Here is a 21,593-nt window from a genome sequence, read left to right on the forward strand (position 1 = left end):
GATATTGGTTTCCATTCTCAAAATTTTGTTTTTTGCAGAAAAAAATACAAGAATGTCCACCTGATTATCAAAACACAACTAACATTGTTGATGATGCAATTAGCCTTGTGTTTGGCAAGGAATCTCGGGGTAGAGTGCGCGAAATGGGTTTCGGAGTTACACCATCGAAAGTTGGAGCTTTGTGAAACAAAATAAAACTGTTCAACAAGTTCAAACTATGGTAGAAAGCCTTCAACAACAAATGCAACAAAATCAACTAGAAATGCAAGAAATGAGGTCCATGTTTTTACAAAATATGAATAAACAAAATCAGCAAGAACAGGTTAGTAAAAACAACATATAAAAAATGTGTTTGGTATATAACACACTTAAATGCTTCAGAATTATCATGATTACATCGCTTGACACGATTTGATTGTAAAATTAGGTTTCTAGTGGTGGTATTGGTAGTGGTATCGGGAATGAAGTTGGTAGCAATGGTGATATCGATATTGGTGCCAAGAAAAATGGTGATTTTGATCATGTTTCTCAGGTAATTAACTTTAAATTATGTAATTTTAAAGCGCAAAATTGTTACAAAAATAGACACGGTTGAATCAATAACTTTTCATTGTTTATCTACAGTCAAATTTGAGGAATGTGAGTCCTGGAGCTATTCGTGCTAATACTAAATGTAAGCTAGTTCATTGGTGTGCTGACGAATTAGTTGTTGCAGAAGGTCGAATTGCATCCACAGTTCAAAACCCAAAAGTGCATCACGTTGTTCTTGGTAGATCTTGTTGGAATGTTTGGGTTGATAAGGTTTTGGTGGAGAAAGTGGACCTAATTCGACCAAATGCTGAAATGCAATTTCTCGAGGACGCCATAGGAAGCACGGTCGCATGGTTATCTAAATTTATATTATTGTGCGATTGATACATATTCTACTGATTTGCATGTATTGAAAGTTTAATCACTGTTATATATGTACCAGCTAGTTGTTACAGATTTCGTATCTTGTTTTGGATTTTCAGACTTTCTGCTTTGATATACCGAAACACAATGACTTTTATCAATTTTGTGCTGATTAAACTTTTGGTTTATTGCTTGTGTTCATTCGAATGATTTTTTTAACGAATTTGATTTCGTGCGTCCTATCGATACTATTATCAACGGCGTGCGTATGTGCGCTGCGGATAATACTATCAACGGCGTGCGGATAATACTATCATCGGCGTGCGCATGCACGCCGTGGATAATACTATCTACGGCATGCACAGGCACGCCGCGGATGCTATTATCCGCAGCGTGCGCAGGCACGCCACGAATGCTATTATCTGCGGCGTGCGTATAAATAGTATCCGCGGCGCGCATACGCACGCCGTTGATAATCTTGAAGTTTTAACAGCTTGCAGTTGTGCAGCGTGCAATGCGCGTCGGGAAAAGTGAACTTGCGCGCTGGGGAAAGCCATTTTTGTTGTAGTGACCTTCTGCTCTCAATCGAATAAAAGTACAAGTACCCAAGCAACTTGATCGGAAGAAATTGGAAGCGACAATCAAAAATCAACGGCTTGAAGGAACAATAAATATTTGGATTACTAATGAGCTTTACAAAAATTTAACCTAATCCGTACTTAAAATATATCATAATCGTTTCTTTTAACCATGGGCTGGAGCCTACCCCAGCCTTTGGGGTGGCTCCGCCCCTGGCCAGAGATGATTCCGGCAACTGGGTTTCGAATCAAGTACCGCTCGTTCTTGGTCTCCATGTCATAAATGTCGTATTTGCATGCATGTTTAAATTTTAAATTTAAGATTAAAATTGCTTGTAGAATAATGAATTATCTGCTATAGTTTAAATTGTAGTTGATTTATTACTCTTCATGATATTCTGCATCTTTTATGAACATAGTTTAGTTCACATATATATGTTTTTGAGGTATAAATTTGATATGATTGAGGGATTTGGGACACCGACCAAACATGCCTAAAAGTTAGATTTTTTTGGGGCATAGCATAGCAAGTGACATCAATCACCAAAAATTTCCCTTTGTTGTGTGATAAGTGCATTTTGTGCACTTAAATTATCCCTATAATGCATTTAGATTGTTAGTTTTCTTGGGCAGAATTATGGGTTTTTTTGTTAATTTTAGTGTGATTGCAGAAATCTTGGTAAGGCTCGGACATGGGCGTGAAAAGGAGCAAAAAATAACGCTTAGAAGAAAAGTGTGAGCATTGCCCAGAATTGAAGCAGCAAGACCCGCGCATATGCACGAGTCATGGGGATGCATATGCGCACAAGAGAGGCGAGAAGAGAAGCAAAACAGAGAGAATCGCGCATATGCGCGGGACTTGGGCGCACATATGCGTGAGAGATGAAACTCACGTACAGAAGAACCCGCGCATATGCGCGAGTTTAGGGCGCGCATATGTCTCAGAATTAAATAGGTTACGACGTGGGCTTTGAAAATGATTCGGAAATTTGAGTAGCAGCCGACATATCTTAGAGAAAAAGAGCAAAAGTCAGAGTACGGAAGACGGAACGCGAAGAATGGAGATAGAAGACGTTGAATCCGAACACGGAGACACACTTTCATCTCCCTTCAACACGTTTCTAATTCGGTTCTTTACTTTTACGTTTTTAATGATTACAAACAGGTTTTGTATTGATTTAATTCGACTATGAACTGATTTTATTTTCTAGAGATTGATGTGGTCTTGGTTGAACCTATGTTATTGACGTTTTGAATTTTCATGAATTAATTCATCGTGTTTATTGGTGATTTCTTGTTGTTAATGCTTTTGAATTACTGGCCATAATTCGATTGATCAAATTATTAAGATCTAACACTCGAGAGAGGGGATTTAAATTAGGACAGGGGAAATCACATCGTTCGACGTTTATAACGTGCAAAAGACGTATAACTCTGATGAATCCATAAGAGAACCTTGTTTGCACTTATTACGTGTTACGTGATTTTGAATAGACATATTAAAATCAGTAATAGATAACACAGTTCTATTTGTCACTTGAAAAAGGGAATAGGAAATTGCGAGTCCTTTGTTAGTAAACATAATGCGATTTAATGATATGCTAGTCAATTTTAATTTAGCATAGGGGAGACCAGACGAAATCATATCTCTAGATTGCTTTACTCATTGAATTTCAACTGTGTGCATAAAATTTACATAATTCGCTATTTTATCTGAATTGATTATAAACCATCTATTTAATTTCTCTAAATAAAGTTGAACTATGTCAATTATGGTTATTAATATACAGTTTTAAATAATTACTACTCGTGGGATCGATTCTGTACTCTAACCAGTACTAAAACTTGACACCGTACACTTGCGGTAGTGAAAATTCGCAACAAGTTTTTGGCGCCGTTGTCGGGGAGTAAAAATATTTAATTGCATATTGATATAATTACTTATTGGTCTTGACTTTAATTTAGATTTTATTTTATTTTATTTATTTTTTTTACTTTATAATCTCTGCTGTTTTGCAGTGCATGCGAAGATACCAAAATCCCGACCTGCTTAATTTTTATCCGGAGATTGAAAGAACTGCGAGAAGACTAAGAAAAGCTAGAAGGGAAGAAATTTTAGCAATGGCTGAGAACAGGGAAAACGACAGACATAACCTGCCAGAGGCCATACCTATCAGAGATCACTTCCGACCAGTGATCGACACTCACTATTCTGGCATTGCAAGAGGGACCATCAACGCCAATAATTTCGAACTTAAACCTGCCCTGATTAATATGGTCCAACAAAACCAGTTCGCGGGGACTGCTACTTCTAATCCTCACGTTCATTTGAGGACTTTCCTGGAGATCACGGACACAATAAAAATGAATAATGTTCCTGATGATATTATTAGATTGCGTTTGTTTCATTTTCTCTCAGGGACCAAGCAAGAGGATGACTCCAATCATTGCCTATAGGGAGCATTACGACATGGCAGGAGTTATCCACGAAATTCATTTTTAAATATATTCCCCTCACCAAGTCTGCACAATTGAAGATTGAGATCAGCACTTTCAGGCAGACTGACTTTGAACAGCTTTACGAGGCGTGAGAAAGGTATAAGGAGTTGTTACGGAGGTGCCCGAATCATGGCTTTGAAGACTTGGTACAGATTGAGCTTTTTTTATAATGGGTTGATTGGCCAGACACGGACAACAGTGGATGCAGCGACAGGTGGCACGATCTTTGCCAAATCTCCTGCTCAAGCCTACGACTTGCTTGAGCAAATGACTATTAATAGCTACCAATGGCCGTCTGAGAGGTCAGGAGTAAAGAGAACAGCTGGAGTCTATGCTGTGGATCCGATTACATCGCTCACCGCCCAAGTTTCTGCACTAACCACCCAATTAGCAGCTATGAACAAGGTGAGCACAGCAGAGGGTGAAAGTGAACTGGTTGTTGTTGAAGACACACATTTGCCTCAAGAAGTCCAATACATCAACAACAAGAATTTTGGAGGCTATGGAGGATATCGAGGTAACCTTCCACCTAATACTTATCACCCTGGATTGAGAAATCATGAGAATTTTTCTTATGCAAATAATAAGAATGTATTGAATCCTCCACCGGGGTTCAATACATCAAATGGGGAAGGGAAGCCATCATTTGAAGATTTAGTTGGGACTTTTTTTGTTGAATCTGGCAAGAGAATGGCTAGGACTGAGTCTAGGCTTGATAACCTAGAGACCTACATGGCAAACATTGGTGCTTCTTTGAAAATCTTGGAGACGCAAGTTGGGCAGATAACAAAACAACTCACGTTTCAACCGTCAAGCGCAGTACCAAAGACTGCAGACCCGAGTATGAGAGAGGTGAATGATGTTTTCATACAACATGAGAAGGTTGGAATGATAGAAGTAGAACAGAAAAGAGTTGATCATAAACCCAGCTGGGAAGATAAGCCGACTCTAAGCAAAGGGGATTGAGGTAAGATAGGAAAGAATTATGATTTTGATCAATGCATTGATATTTCTTTACTTCCGTATCCCCATAGATTTTTACAATTAAAGGCTGAATTTCAAAAGTAAAAAGGTCTTGAAAATCTCAAGAACCTACTGTCGAGGCCCGTATTTCGTATTTGAAAATTTGCGGAATTATTTAAAATTTTTCTTTTTAAATAAATAACATGACTTATTCATAAAATAAACTGATAAAAAGATTTTATGTCTAATGTAATAGCGGAAGCAATTATTGTTTTCAAACCACAACTTAAAAATAATTCGACTTGATAAAAATGAGTTTGAGCATAAAATGATCAATTAACTGAACCATGAGGTCCTCGTGTTCCTACTACTGCTGACCCAAGCTAGCTCACTGGTCCCCGCCCTCAGCCTCGACATCATCAGTACCTACAACAATCAAGTCTAGTGAGTCTAAAGACTCAGTATGCATTTATCGTGAATAACAAGTAAAATATATCATAAAGTTTCGTATAACGTAAAAATATCTTATCGTAAAGCGTAAGGTAAAAAGATCATGTCATGGATAATTATAATTACGTGCATAACTGAAAATCGTACGTAAAATGTTTGCTCGATAGAGCCCTGTCATAAAATAGCATATCATAATTTTCTGTAGAGATAATGTTCTACGCAAGTGGCCCAAAACATAACATAACATAACATGCACGTCTGATAAGACTAAACCACAATATATTGGGCGGTAGAGATCTTCACAGCCCTTGGACTGGATATCCGTACCCATACATGAACATGAACCGGTCGTAATTCACCGGGTGAAGTAATAATCCCATAAGCTGAATCCCATAAGCGTGAGGTGGCCACAAGACATATCGCATATATCTCAAATATTAACATTTTCTATTTTTAAGCACGTAAAATAATTAAGATCACATTTTTTTTATATCGAAGGAGTTGGATCGTTCCCAGGCTCGCTGTGACTTAATTCTAGCATGAGACAGATGCAAAAAATCTCAACATGACCAACATATCATAGCCAAACCAAAAACGAGACAATTACGCCCAACAAACTTAGTATCTAACCATGACTCCGTACCAACCCGAACCAACATTGAACCATCGTTTAGTCATGATTAAAATACACCTAAAATACTGGAAAATATATACCAAGGGCTGTAGTACACGAAAATTGTACATGGAGGCCAAAATCATGAAACGCTCTTTCGAGAGACACTTTGGCATATTGCACCGTAAATTCTCGTACGACTTCTAAACTTAACCAAATCACGAACGGCCAAGAACTCGTACATGACCTCTGAATCGATGACAAAGTTGCTGTCAATTAACGTGGAAGCAGCTTCTCTTTGATTACAAGGCTAATGGCCATTGGGGCTTGAACCACCGACCAGAGCCTCTTCCCAACATTCTAAGGTGTGGCTTGAACCATGGCTAAGGGCCCTAGGCCAACCACAATCCAAGCAACCACCTAAGACAATCCAAAGCTTCACCCGAGAACACATACTGCACGCGTGGGGGTGTTGCTTTTATTTCGTTGTCATTTTCATTCAAGTGGCCATATGATCGACCATGGCATGATATAGACATCATGAAGTGTTGTGTGAACCATGGCTAATGGCTGGAAGCCAACCAAGATCCACCCAACCACTCAAAATTCGAAACTCACTCACACAAAATCAAAAAAAAAAAAAATAAACCGAGGGGCTTGTCTTGCTTGTTTTAAAAACCGATGGGATCATGAACCAAGCCATGAAAGGTCATCTTGGTCACGTTCTAGACATGCTAAGGAAGGGTTCTAACGATGGTTACAAGCCCAAAAGCCAACCAAGATTTGAACTTCCTTGAACAATCAAAACCAGAAATTTCGAGACTCAACTTGCAACTATGGTGGAGTTGCTGTCAAGTCTTGAATCCAGCGAGTTGGGGGCTTGAACTAACGGACCAACATGATCCTAACTCACCCTAGAACATGACTAGATGCAGCATTGGGTTCCTGGAATCGAGCCAATCTCCTGAAACCACAAAACCATCAAAACCGTGAGGCACAAATGAGAACCAAAAATACTACACAGAATTTTTCAGAAAGTTGCTAGTCATAATTTCGGTTTTGCTATAAAAATAATGGACATGTGATGTTTTAAAATACCTATAGGACTTGATTGAAGAGCAAAGAAACGTATAAACATGCCTGAAATTTTGTTTTCGAAAGAAACAAACAATTACGACGAACACGGCGCGGCGGAGACGGAGTTGCTTCTCTTTTCTCTCTTATGTTTCTTGTTGATGGTTCACATTTTCAGCAGCTGCTCCTAGTGATATTTTCGTATGGAGGGTGGAGAGGAAATGCTAGGGGGGTGAAGGGGAAGGTTACCAAGATGAATAAGGAGTCAAGGAATGCATTAAGGTAGGAGCTATAAGTGAGGGATTTGATTGGCACAATGATTGATCTCCTTCCTAATTGGTGCTTCGAAAATTGTGGGATTTGGGTTGTGTGTTGGCCGAATTATCTCATTCAAATGATGGTAGATATATTGCTTAATTATTAATTAGTGGGGATTTAAATTGAAGGAATTATTCTACCAAGAAGGGTTAAGGAAAGAATCAACAAATGGAGAGTTGTCAATCATAATTTAAATTTACAAGTTCTAGGCCGAAATTTGTTAGACAAATGGAGGGAAAATATTGCTTAAATTCTTGAGTTTTAACTCTTTAAAGTTTTAAACAATTATTATATATTTTAGTGAATTAATAAATTAAGTTAGGATGGTAATTTTCTTGCATCCATGGCTAATTCTTAAATTAAATTTACTAGCGTGTTAGGGTAATATTCTCTTGAATAAAATAGGCTTAGATTAATTTATCCAAATTGGTTACACATTTTAATTTAGGCTTTTAATTAATTATTTGACATAAAGAAACTTGTTTACTAACTTAACTTCAATTAATTAAATAAATCCTTAAACATTCTTTTATATTAAAATAACTTATTCTTTGACTTAAATTAAATTTAAGAATATTTTCTTATCATTAAATTTTATCTCAATACTCCAACTACAGTCCGGCCTCGCTTATTTAACTGAAAAGACAAAAACTAAACTTCTGCGATTAAAATAAATGATCATGACTAAACAACTTTTAAAATGCTTCAAATATAAAAGAAATCATTTTAGTTTTTTTAAATAATTGTAATTATGCATGGCTAATACGTAGTCTAATTTAACGGGTTCTACAACTCTCCTCCCCTTTAAAGAAATTTCGTCCTCGAAATTAAAACTCACCAAATAACTCGGGGTAACGACTCCTCATCTCTGGCTCAGATTCCCACGTAGCTTCCTCCTCCGAATGATTAAGCCATTTGACCTTCACTAGCTTCACCAATTTGTTTCGAAGCTTCTTTTCCTGTCTTTCTAAGATCTGCACTGGTCTTTCTTTATAAGACAGGTTCGAAGTGAGCTGCAACGGTTCAAAATTCAAGACATGCGAATGATTCGCCATATATTTCCTCAGCATAGAGACGTGGAACACATTGTGTACTCCGACCAGATTCGGCGGGAGACCAACACGATAAGCTAACGTCCCAACCCTGTCGAGGATCTCAAATGGTCCGATGAATCTCGGACTAAGCTTTCCTTTCTTCCCGAACCGCATGACACCTTTCATAGTTGCTATCTTCACAAAAACATGGTCGCTAACGGCAAACTCTAGATCTCTCCTCCTCTGATCCGCATAACTCTTCTGTCGACTCTGAGCAGTCTTCAACCTATCACGGATCTTGACTACTACATCGGCAGTCTGCTCAATAATCTCCGGACCCAATTCTGCTCTTTCCCCTACTTCATCCTAATGAATAGGCGATCTGCACTTACGATCGTACAATGCTTCATACAGATCCATACCTATAGATGACTGAAAACTGTTGTTATAGGTGAACTCTACCAATGGCAACTTCGACTTCCCAACTCCCTGAGAAATGGATGACACATGCACAGAGAAGATCCTCCAAAATCTGGATAACTCTCTCTGATTGCCCATCTATCTGTAGGTGGAAAGCTATGCTAAAGAACAACTTTGTACCCATAGCCGAATGCAAACTCTTCCAAAATGAGGAAGTGAATCTAGGATCTCGGTCAGAAATTATAGAAACGGGAATACCATGAAGTCTTACTATCTCTCGGATATACAACTCTGCATACTGAATCATGGTGAAAGTCGTCTTAATGGGCAAGAAGTGCGCTGATTTGGTAAGACGATCAACAATCACCCAGATAGCATTTGATCCTCTGACTGACTTCGGCAGACCGACAACGAAGTCCATGGTAACATTCTCCCACTTCCACTCGGGAATAGGAAGAGGCTTGAGCATACCTGCTGGTCTCTGATGCTCCGGTTTCACTAGCTGGCACGTCAGACACTCGGATACAAAACATCTGATATCCTTCTTAATTCCGGGCCACCAATACAACAACTGCAGATCTTTGTACATCTTCGTACTCCCAGGATCAATAGAGTACGGCGACATGTGAGCCTATGATAAAATATTTGCTCGAATAGTATCGCTGCTAGGAACCCACATTCTGTCTCGATATTTTACAATGTCGTCGCTAACTGTATACAAGATACTGCCCTTGGCCTCATCTCTCTGCCTCCACTTTGCCAACTGCTCATCTGCTGACTGTCTACTGTGAATATGGTCTAGAAGAGAAGACTGAATCGTCACAGTAGATAGGCGAGGAACTCTACCTCGTGGATAAGTCTCTAGGTCAAACCTCTGCATCTCAAACTGAAGAGGTCTCGGAATCGCCAAATGAGCCATCACTGCGACTTTCTTGCTCAGTGCATCCGCAACTACATTAGCTTTGCCCGGGTGGTAGCTAATGTCACAGTCATAGTCCTTCACTAGCTCCAACCAACTCCTCTGACGCATATTCAGCTCTTTCTGTGTCAAGAAGTACTTGAGGGCCTTGTGGTCGGTAAAAATCTGGCACTTCTCTCCGTACAAATAATGCCTCCAAATCGTCAAGGCAAATAATACGGCTGCCAACTCTAGATCGTGGGTAGGGTAATTCTTCTCATGGATTTTCAACTGACTAGAAGCTTATGCTATCACCTTCCCATGCTGCATCAACAGTGCGCCTAAACCGAGCTTCGAAGCATTGGTATACAAAACAAACTCGCCAGGCCCTGACGGCATGGCCAAAATTTGCGCTGATATAAGAGCTTTCTTCAAAGTATCGAAACTCCTATGACATTTATCTCTCCACACAAATTTAACATTCTTCTTTGTTAACGACGTGAGTGGAACTGCGATAGAGAAGAATCCCTGAATAAACTTCCGATAATATCCTGCTAGCTCAAGGAAACTACGGATCTCTGATGCATTCTGCGGCACAACCCAATCCCTGCAACTTTTGCTGGGTCTACCTCGATACCGCTGCTAGAGACGACGTGGCCTAAGAATGCCACTGTAACAACCCCCTCTCATGACATTGAAATTTAAAAAAAAAAATACGCGGAAGCATTTAAAATTACACGGGAAAGAACAATAAACCATTTACATCAAAAGCATTTTCAAAAATGATTTAACATAAACATTAACTTTTGTAGTATCCCAAAAGAAATCCACAAACTAACATAAGTTTTACCCCATAATTCATTTTACAAAATATGACAATATTTAAACTTCTTATGTTCACCCAAAATAGAATAAAAGTGACATGATCAAAAGTCTTTCCCATTGGCTTTTATATGACTTCTTCCCCTTGGACGATCCGCTTCAATTCTTTTTGTCACCTGCATCACATGATTATGAGTATCTCTCACAGTTTTGATATATTTATATATCAAAGAGATACTATCCACAGGTCACAGGTCACAGGTCACAGAACTATCATTTCCTTTCCTTTAATTCATGCCATGAAATACCATTTATTGCTTTGCTACCTATTGTTCATTGAAGATGGTATTATTCATTGTTCATTGCTATTGATTTATCGTCCATTGCCATTGCTTCATTGTTTATTGTCATTGCGATATCTATATTTCAAACCAACCACATGTATATGTACTTGTTACGTATAGCTTTCTGCTTATGTACTCGTTACAATAAAATGTGCCTTTTATTGTAACGACCCATTACAGGCCCAGTGGACCGCCCATACGGCCCACTGCCCCGATCGACCCAAGGCTATCCCGATCTTGGGCTCCCTAGTAGCTCAACTGGTACCAGGACTCTTGATATCTTTGTACTTATCCTATAGGTCATGGGATCGAGTCCTGGGGAGGCGAAAGAAACCCCTTGGTAGGGAGGGGGAGATCCTATGAGTAACCCGTACGACGCCTATGGAAAGCCCGTGAGGGAAAAGGCCCCTTTGAGGGAGCCCAAGATCGGGATAGCCTTGGTTCGATCGGGGCAGTGGGCCTGTAATGGGTCGTTACAGCCACCTTCTCTAACCAGAACTCACACTTACTGAAGTTCGCGAATAGCTGGTGTTTCTGTAAGGTCTGCAAAACTGCGGTCAGATGTCTGCTGTGATCCTCTTAATTCTTTGAGTAGACGAGAATGTCGTCTATGAATACTATAAAAAACTGATCAAGATACGGTTGAAATATGCGATTCATGAGATCCATGAATATCGCTGGCGCATTCGTCAAACCGAACGGCATCACAAGGAACTCGAAGTGGCCGTATCGAGTCCGGAAGGCAGTCTTGAGAACATCGGCATCTTTCACCTTTAATTGATGATAACCAGACGCAGATCAATCTTCGAGAATAATAAAGCTCCCTGCAGCTGAAAAAATAAATCTTCAATCCTCGGGAGTGGGTATTTGTTCTTCACTGTAACCCTGTTCAATTCTCGGTAATCAATACAGAGCCTCATCGAACATTCTTTCTTCTTCACAAACAAGACTGGCGCGCCCCATGGTGAAAAACTCGGGCGAATGAACTCCTTGTCAAGAAGTTCCTGAATCTGCTTCTTATGTTCTGCCATCTCTTTCGACGCTAATCGGTACGGTGCTTTTGAGATCGGTGCCGTACCTGGCATAAGCTCAATAGAAAACTCCATCTCTCGCTCGGATGGCATACCAGAGACTGTCCTCAGGAAAAACGTCTAGAAAATCTCTAATAATTGGGACATCGGAGGCTGACTGACTAGGTGCCTCGGGAACGGATACAAAAGTTGCTAAAAACGCCCGACACCCTCTATGCATGAGCTTCCTAGCCTGGACACAAGGTATAATGTGTGGTAAAGGAAAATACATGTCTGGCTCGAATAAGAACTGCTCTCTCCCTGGCGGTCGGACTAGCACAGATCTCCGCTGGAAATCAATCAAAACTCTGTTCTTTAATATCCAATCCATCCCCATAATGATGTCGAACTCTGGCATCGGCAGCACGATAAGATGCGCATAAACAAGATTGCCATGAAGCTCGAGGTCTATGTCTCGGATCACATTAGTGGCTGTCAGCTCATCTCTAGAAGGCAGTACTACTGAATACGCCACATCTAGCACAATGGTTTTGACCTTGAGGAAATTAGCAAAGACCTCTGAAATGAACGAATGAGTAGCCCCTAAATCTATCAAGGCATTCGTAGCTGAACCAGCTATAAAAATTCTCCCTGAAAGGTTGGAACACCAAGCTGAACCCAATAATCACACGAACTAAACTTATAGACATGCGGAGGTTAAGGTTCTTCTAACCTAATTCTTGAAAGTAACACTGATTAGAGCATGCAATCCTATCGGAATCCTAAGTTCAAAATCTTAATCCAGACTCCTAAAACATTGAATTTCAAATACAAACTTAAAGCTTTAAGATACCTGTCATGAGCATGGTCTCCAGGTTCGTCTCCGCTGCATGGAGACCAAAAACTCTGCCTTGAGTAGGCAGACTCCCCCGTGGGCAATTCTTCAGCAAGTGGTCAGGACTCCCACACTTGTAGCACTTCCCTGAGCCATACATACAAGCTCCAGAATGACGACGCGCGCACTTAGCGCAGACTGGGTACTCAACGGCTCTCGGGACTGCCCGTCCCTGCTGCTGCTGCTGTCCTCTGTTCCTGGGTAGGCCGTGGAAATGCCTCTTATTCTGATGCTGCTGCTGAGGAGGGCGGTCCGGCACTTGGACTGGTCGCTTGACCTGGCGGCCTCTCTCTATATCATTCTGGTCCTGCTCTGCAGCTAGAGCCCTGGAGACAGCGACGTCATAAGTAGTAGGGCCAGCCACCCTAACATCACGGCGCAAGATTGGCAGCAGACCATCTAGAAAATGCCTCAGTTTGGCTCCAGCATCATTCGCAATCAGGGGTATGAAATGGCAACCCCTCTAAAACTTACTAATGAACTCCGTAACAGTCATATCTCCCTGCCTCAGGGTCATGAAATCCCTGGTCAACCTGGAACGCACCTCGTTAGTAAAATATTTAGTGTAGAATACCTCTGTAAAGCGCGTCCGGCTCAGAGTAGCCAAGTTCAAGGCTACGGATGCTCCTTCCCACCATAAGTGGGCGTCTCCTCTAAACAGATAGGTTGCACAATGAACCCTATCTTCATCTCTGAGCTCCATGAATTCGAAAATAACCTCGAGGGACTTAATCCTGCCCTCGGCAATCACTGGTCCCCGCCCTCAGCCTCGACATCATCAGTACCTAAAACAATCAAGTCTAGTGAGTCTAAAGACTCAGCATGCATATATCGTGAATAACAAGTAAAATATATCATAAAGTTTCGTGTAACGTAAAAATATCGTATCGTAAAGCGTAAGGTAAAAAGAGCATGTCATGGATAATTATAATTACGTGCATAACTGAAAATCATACGTAAAATGTTTGCTCGATAGAGCCCCGTCATAAAATAGCATATCATAATATTTTGTTGAGTTAATGTCTACGCAAGTGGCCCATAACATAACATAACATAACATGCACGTCTGATTAGACTAAACCACAGTATACTGGGCGGTAGAGATCTTCACAGCCCTTGGACTGGATATCCGTACCCATACATGAACATGAACCGGTCGTAAGTCACTGGGTGAAGTAATAATCCCATAAGCTGAATCCCATAAGCGTGAGGTAGCCACAATACATATCGCATATATCTCAAAAATTAACATTTTCTATTTTTATGCACGTGATATAATTAAGATTACATTTTTTTTTATATCGAAGGAGTTGGATAGTTACCAAGCTCACTGTGACCTAATTCTAGCCTGAGACACATGCAAAAATTCTCAACTTGACCAACATATCATAGCCGGACCAAAAACGAGACAATTACGCCCAACAAACTTAGTATCTAACCATGACTCCGTACCAACCCGAACCAACATCGAACCATCGTTTAGTCGTGATTAAAATACACCTAAAATACTGGAAAATATATACCAAGGGCTGTAATACACAAAAATTGTGCATGGAGGCCAAAATCATGAAACACTCTTTCGAGAGTCACTTTGGCACATTGCACCGTAAATTCTCGTACGACTTCTAAACTTAACCAAATGACAAACGGCCAAAAACATGACCTTGCTAACTCATTGAGGTAGTGTACAGCCCAAGGACACAGGCTAAAAGCCAAACAAGAACTCGTACATGACCTCTGAATCGATGGCAAAGTTGCTGTCAATTAACGTGGCAGCAGCTTCGCTTGCTTCGCTTCGATTACAAGGCTAATGGCCATTGGGGCTTGAATCACCAACCAGAGCCTCTTTCCAACATTCCTAAGGTGTGGCTTGGACCATGGCTAAGGGCCATAGGCCAACCAAAATCCAAGCAACCACTTAAGACAATCCAAAGCTTCACCCGAGAACACATAATGCACGCGTGGGGGTGTTGCTTTTATTTTGCTGTCATTTTCATTCCAGTAGCCATATGATAGACCATGGCATGATCTAGACATCATGAGTTGTTGTGTGACCCATGGCTAAGGGCTGGAAACCAACCAAGATCCATCCAACCACTCAAAATTCGAAACTCACTCACACAAAATCAAAAAAAAAAAAAAAAGAAACCGAGGGACTTGTCTTGCTTGTTTCAAAAACTGATGGGAATCATGAACCAAGCCATTAAAGGTCATCTTGATCACGTTCTAGACATGCTAAGGAAGGGTTCTAACCATTGTTACATGCCTAAAAGCCAAACAAGATTTGAACCTCCTTGAACAATCAAAACCAAAAATTTCGAGACTCAACTTGCAACTATGGTGGAGTTGCTGTCATGTCTTGAATCCAGCGAGTTGGGGGCTTGAACTAATGGACCAACATGATCCTAACCCACCCTAGTACATGCCTAGATGCAGCCTTGGGTGCCTGGAATCAAGCCAACCTCCTGAAACCACAAAACCATCAAAACAGTGAGGCACAAATGAGAAATAAAAATACTATACAGAATTTTTCAGAAAGTTGCTGTCATAATTTCGGTTTTGCTATAAAAATCATGGACATGTGATGTTTTAAAATACCTATAAGACTTGATTGAAGAGCAAAGAAACGTATAAATATGCCTGAAATTTTGTTTTCGAAAGAAACAAACAATTACGACGAACACGGCGCGGCGGAGATGGAGTTGCTTCTCTTTTCTCTCTTATGTTCCTTGTTGATGGTTCACGTTTTCAGCAGCTGCTCCTACTGATATTTTCGAATGGAGGGTGGAGAGGAAATGCTAGGGGGATGAAGGGGAAGGTTACCAAGATGAATAAGGAGTCAAGGAATGCATTAAGGTAGGAGCTATAAGTGAGGGATTTGATTGGCACAAGGATTGATCTCCTTCCTAATTGGTGCTTCGAAAATTGTGGGATTTGGGGAGTGTGTTGGCCGAATTATCTCATTCAAATGATGGTATATATATTGCTTAATTATTAATTAGTGGGGACTTAAATTGAAGGAATTATTCTACCAAGAAGGGTTAAGGAAAGAATCAACAAATGGAGAGTTGTCAATCATAATTTAAATTTACAAGTTGTGGCCGAATTTGTTAGATAAATGGAGGGAAAATATTGCTTAAATTCTTGAATTTTAACTCTTAAAGTTTTGAACACTTATTATATATTTTAGTGAATTAATAAATTAAGTTAGGATGGTAATTTTCTTGCATGCATGGCTAATTCTTAAATTAAATTTACTAACGTGTTAGGGTAATATTTTCTTGAATAAAATAGGCTTAGATTAATTTATCCCAATTGGCTACACATTTTAATTTAGGCTTTTAATTAATTATGGACATAAAGGAACTTGTTTACTAACTTAATTTCAATTAATTAAATAAATCCTTAAACATTCTTTTACATTAAAATAACTTATTATTTGACTTAAATTAAATTTAAGAATATTTTCTTATCATTAAATTTTATCTCAATACTCCAACTCCAGTCCGGCCTCGCTTATTTAAATGAAAAGACAAAAACAAAACTTCTGCGATTAAAATAAATGATCATGACTAAACAACTTTTAAAATGCTTTAAATATAAAAGAAATCATTTTAATTTTTTTTAAATAATAGTAATTATGCATGGCTAATACGTAATCTGATTTAACGGGTTCTACACCTACACTCTAACATTCAGTCTGCAGAGCAGGAAGAGGTGGCGTTTACTGGAGGAGATGATAAGGGAAGGCAAGGAAATCTTCCTCAGAAGTTGCAAGACCCCGGGGAATTTATTGTACCATGTGAAATAGGGGGTCAATTAGTGAAAAAAACTATATGTGATTCAAGAGCAAGCGTGAATATAATGCCAAGTCTTTTTATGAGAAACTTGTACTAACCAGGATAAAACCCACAGAATTAAGCTTGCAGCTGGCAGATAAATCGGTGAAGGTGCCATTGGGAATTGTGGAAGATGTTGAACTTAAGATTGAAAAATTGAAAGTTCTAGCAGAATTCCTGGTACTCGATATGAGAATAGTCAGGACGTTCACGTCATTCTAGGACGACCATTATTGGCTGCTGTTAGAGTCATCATTGACGTGAAATAAGGAAATATGACCATGGAAGTTGAAGATCAACTGCTGGCAATAAGGGCATCCAATAAACATACGACCCACCATGAACATGATTAGTGACAGTCGGGCTGATGACAATAAACCAAGCGCTATGTGGGAAGCATCCCACATTTATTTATTTTTTGCATTCATTTGTTTTTAATATTTTATTACAATTCCGTATTTTATTAATTTTAATTTTCTCTATTCAAGTATTAATTTGAATTGTTTTAATTTTGAGGGTATTAAAAAACAAATCGAAAAAGTGTATGGACAATGTGCATCGTGCATATGCCCGATTTATTTTCGCGCACATGCGCGACCCAGGCAGAAGGTTTGGCACATATGCGCCATTCAGGGCGCGCATATGCGCGAGAATACAAGGTGCCCAACTCGGAAGGCAGAGACCTACGCGTATATGCTCGATTTATTTTGGCGCACATGCGTGACACAGGCAGAGGCCTTCGCGCATATGCGCCACTCATGGGCGCGCATATGCGCGATATGATGACAAAGTTGACAGTAGCCTCAGTGGATATGCGCCGCCTTAGGGCGCGCATATGCGTGCGACCTAATTTAAGAAAAAAAAAGGGCATCGCGAACAATTCTTCTCAGACAACACACAGCCATGCCTCCTTTCTCTGAAATAAACACAGCCGCCTACCTCCGTCGAAACACCGACCGCCTCCGTACCTCCCCCTCTGAAAGCCGACCGCCGCCTCCAATCACCGCCACAATTTCCGACCACACTCCGACTTCTGGTAAATTTCCCGTGCAAGCAAGGATTTTTTTTCGGATTTTGTCAAATCTTCGGGGTACTTGGAATATTGTTGATGCGATCATGGTAGCCGTTAATGGGTTTATGAGCAGGCGAGGAGGGCTTACGTGCAAGGAGCAAAGTGCCGAAGGGGTCGGGATGCATGGGAGTACGTCGGGAGGCCAAAGGAATATCATTCAAGCATTGTTGGAGACGGCCGAGACTAAACGGACGTGTACATGGACCTGCACACGGGGTCCGTGTCCTTTACAGCCGAGGATGAAGAATTCCAGAGTCTACACGGACCCGAGCACGGACCAGTACACGGGGTCCGTGTCCTATGACATTTGCGAAGACCGAGTGTACACTGGACCCTTACACGGAGGAGGACACGGGGTCCGTGCCCCCTGTTTCCAGCTGAAGGTGATTTCCCGAGAGTACACGGACCCGTACATGATGTCTACACGGGGTCCGTGTCTTAGGAGGCTGCGCGAGAATATTTTTGCCTTTCTAGAGTTTTAATTATTTTGGAGACTAGATTTTTGATATCTTTTTGACATATAAATATGTTTTGGATGAAATTTTACACACAATTCAGATTATTATTGATATTTTATCATTGTTCTTGAGTTTTCTCTCAAACAATTAAAGCTTTTGCTTTGTCAAACAAAAATCAAATTTATCAAAGTTTTTAAATTTGTGGCGTTTGTCGATCGTGCTTGTGCGGATTGTCGTCGACTTGTTTTTCGAAGGTTCGTTATAATCTCGGTTGTTTATCTCGTGATTATTTGTTGCTAGACTTTTCATAGTTTAGAGGTGAAAATCACAACACACACACTTGATTCAAAAGATCGGGACAACAACAATTCTTTGTTCGTTATTGAATTGAGGGCGCAATTTGATTTTAATCGTGTTTGCTATTCGTCGTACAAAGATTCACATCATTTGGTATCAGAGCTTAGGTTCATTGAATTCAAGTAAGTATCTTGTTATTCAATTTTCAGATCTGTTATTTCTTCGTAGTTTCCAGATCTGTTTTCGTTTATCGTTCTTCGTCTCTTCGTGAATCTGTGATTCTCGAAGAAAAGTTGATTTTTTTATTTTTCTTTGGTGATTTTCGAGCAAGTACTCAGCCAAAAAAAAAAAAAAAAGAGTACAAAAATTCCGAAAATTCACCATTAATTCATTTTGATATCTTGTTCTACTTCCTTTAGAGAGTCATAATCAATTGCCTCTCACAGTCAAAAAAAAAAAATTATTATTTATCTTCAAATTGCTTGTCTACGCAGTCTAAGTGGGTCGATCACAATTGTTCACAAGTTGAAACTTGATTGTTTGATACACAACTACAAAGCTTGAGCACCTTGAGAGAACTCTCGAATTCGAGTGACATTACTTGAGTGCGAGTGAATTTCTTGGAGTGAACGGTGAGTATTTGTTGTGAGCAAAAAAAAAAAAGAAGAAGAAAAAAAAATTGAGAGAAAAGACGAGTGAATTTTTTTGGAGTGATCGTGATCATTTTGGTGAGGATTATTTTGTTTCTACTAAAGTTTTCTTGTAGGTACAAATTTGAAATTAAATGGAGAGGGAGGTAGGAGATAGTTCGAACCCGGGGTTGTCTAAGGTTCAAATGGATGCGTTGTTTGGGCATTTTAGTAGGATGATGACGATCCAAATGGAGTCGTTACATGAAAGCTTGGATAAAATTGAGGTTAGTACTAGTGGGAGTAAATCTAAGCATAAAGACTTGGGTAGAGGAGAAGAAGAGGAAGAGTATGATTTGGGAGGAGACGAGGAGAGTCAAAATGAGAATTGGGGTAGGAATGAAAGAGGTATAGGATTCGGGAGAGGAAAAAGAGAAGCCGTACGGGGTAGATATGATGGGAATAGGGAAGATGGAAACATGGGTAGCATTAAGATGAAAATTCCTTCATTCCATGGGAAATCCGACCCAGAGGCGTACTTAGAGCGGGAAAAGAGGGTAGAGTTCGTATTTGAGTGCCACCACTATTCTGAACAAAAAAAGGTTAGGTTGGCGGTGGTTGAATTCCTATACTATGCTCTCATTTGGTGGGATCAATTAGTGACCACTAGGAGAAGGTATAATGAGAGACCCATTGAGTCTTGGGATGAGATGAAGAGGGTCATGAGGAAGAGGTTTGTGCCTAATCACTATTATAGGGAGATGTTCAAGAGGTTACAAACTTAGAGGCAAGGGTTGAAGAGTGTTGAGGACTACTATAAGGAGATGGAAGTAGTCATGATTAGAGCAAATATCGAGGAGGATAATGAGGCGACAATGGCTCGTTTTCTTTGTGGTTTGAACAGAGAAATTCAAGATCAAGTGGAGTTTCGGCACTACTTGGATCTAGACGAGATGGTGCAAATGGCCATAAAGATGGAGCAACAACTCAAAAGGCGTGGAGTTGGCCACACCAATCAAAATGTGGGTTCATCATCTTCTTGGCGATCAAACAGTGTTGCACGTGAAGAAGGCACAGTGGTGGCCAAACCCAAAGCCGAATTTACGCATGAGGCACCTAAACAAGGAGTGCAAGGTAAACCTGAAACTCCTCTTAATCGTTCTAGAGACACTAAGTGTTTTAGGTGTCAAGGGTTGGGTCATATTACTAGCGAATGTCCTAATAAGAGGGTGATGATTTTGAATGACAATGGTGAGTATGAGTCTGAGGCAACGGCGGCTATAATGACCCAGTCAGGATAGTTGTTCACTAGATGCTGTAACGAAAAGGTTGCACTGTCATTATAGATGAAGGGAGTTGTACCAATGTAGCAAGTTGTGAGATGGTGGAGAAGCTGAAGTTGCCCACTTTAAAACATCCTCAACCATATAGACTTCAATGGTTGAATGAATGTGCAGAAGTGAAAGTAAGCAAGCAAGTTTTGGTGTCCCTTTCGATTGGTGAGTATATTGATGAAATATTGTGTGATGTGGTACCAATGCATGCTTGTCATATACTGTTGGGTATGCCTTGGCAATACGATAGGAAGGTGACTTATGATGGTTTCAAGAATAGGTACTCTTTTGTCCTAAACAGGAAACCAATTTTATTTCTCCATTGTCCCCAAAGCAAGTGTTGGAGGATCATTTGAAAAAAAGAAAGAGAGATGAGGCCGAAAGAAAGAGTGTTCAAAAATGTGAGATGGCCTTAGAAAAAGAAAAAGATATGGTCGAAAAAAGAGTGAACAAAAGAGTGAGATGACCATAGAAATAAAAAGAGAAGAAAAGAATGAGATAAAAGAAAAAGAACAAGAAAAAGAGGCCAAAGAAAAGAAAAATAAAAAGAATTTTATGGCCCAAATAAGTGAGATGGAGAGATGTTTATTCTTGCATAAACCCTTTCATGTACCTTTGTACAAAGTGGTTTATTCTCATCATGATGATATAGCCGGTTCAATCCCGAGCATTGTTACTTCTTCTTTGCAGGATTATGGTGATGTCATGATGGGGAGGCTAGCAAGTGTTGATGGTGTGAGGATGCAATGGGATGAACCATATGGATTCAAGAGCCATAACAATGAGGTAAGGTTAGCTGTCAACGCAACATATGGGAGGTATGATTTTCTTCCTTACCTTAATTTATTGTTGTTTTGTTTTCAAGAATTATGGGAACAAGTTGAAAATATGATGTTTAGAAGACATTAATGTGATTTAATCTTGTTGCCTAAGTGTCATAGAATTGAGAATGGAGATATATTGCATGAATTAGATTCAAATGTTATTGATTTTGAGTGTTCAAAGATTGTCCAATTGACACTTTGTCATGGCAATGACTTGTATGCATTAGAATTAAATTCATGTGATGAGTTAAATGAATACATGGGTAGTTGGTATTCCTCGTACAAAGATTCACATCAATTGTGTTCGATCTAGTTGAGAAGCTTTTAT

At 39.9% G+C, this 21,593-nt stretch overlaps 1 protein-coding gene across 7 annotated transcripts in view; it reads left to right on the forward strand.

Moving 5' to 3' along the window:
• The window catches only part of LOC142543190 (uncharacterized), a 78,731-nt gene that overhangs the window by 49,702 nt on the left and 7,436 nt on the right, over nucleotides 1-21,593 (forward strand). For 3 of the 7 annotated variants that reach the window (XM_075650288.1, XM_075650290.1, XM_075650289.1), the window contains exons 6-8: nucleotides 39-322; nucleotides 428-532; nucleotides 625-1,007. The exons of the other annotated variants lie outside the window; for them this stretch is intronic. In XM_075650288.1, the coding sequence (XP_075506403.1) occupies nucleotides 218-322; nucleotides 428-532; nucleotides 625-915 (501 nt within the window). In that variant the 5' untranslated portion in view covers nucleotides 39-217 and the 3' untranslated portion in view covers nucleotides 916-1,007. Of the gene's footprint in view, nucleotides 1-38; nucleotides 323-427; nucleotides 533-624; nucleotides 1,008-21,593 lie in introns of those variants that run through there. 7 annotated transcript variants of the gene reach the window in all.

Source organism: Primulina tabacum, chromosome 4, assembly GCF_025594145.1.
Source record: "Primulina tabacum isolate GXHZ01 chromosome 4, ASM2559414v2, whole genome shotgun sequence".
NCBI lineage: Eukaryota > Viridiplantae > Streptophyta > Magnoliopsida > Lamiales > Gesneriaceae > Primulina > Primulina tabacum.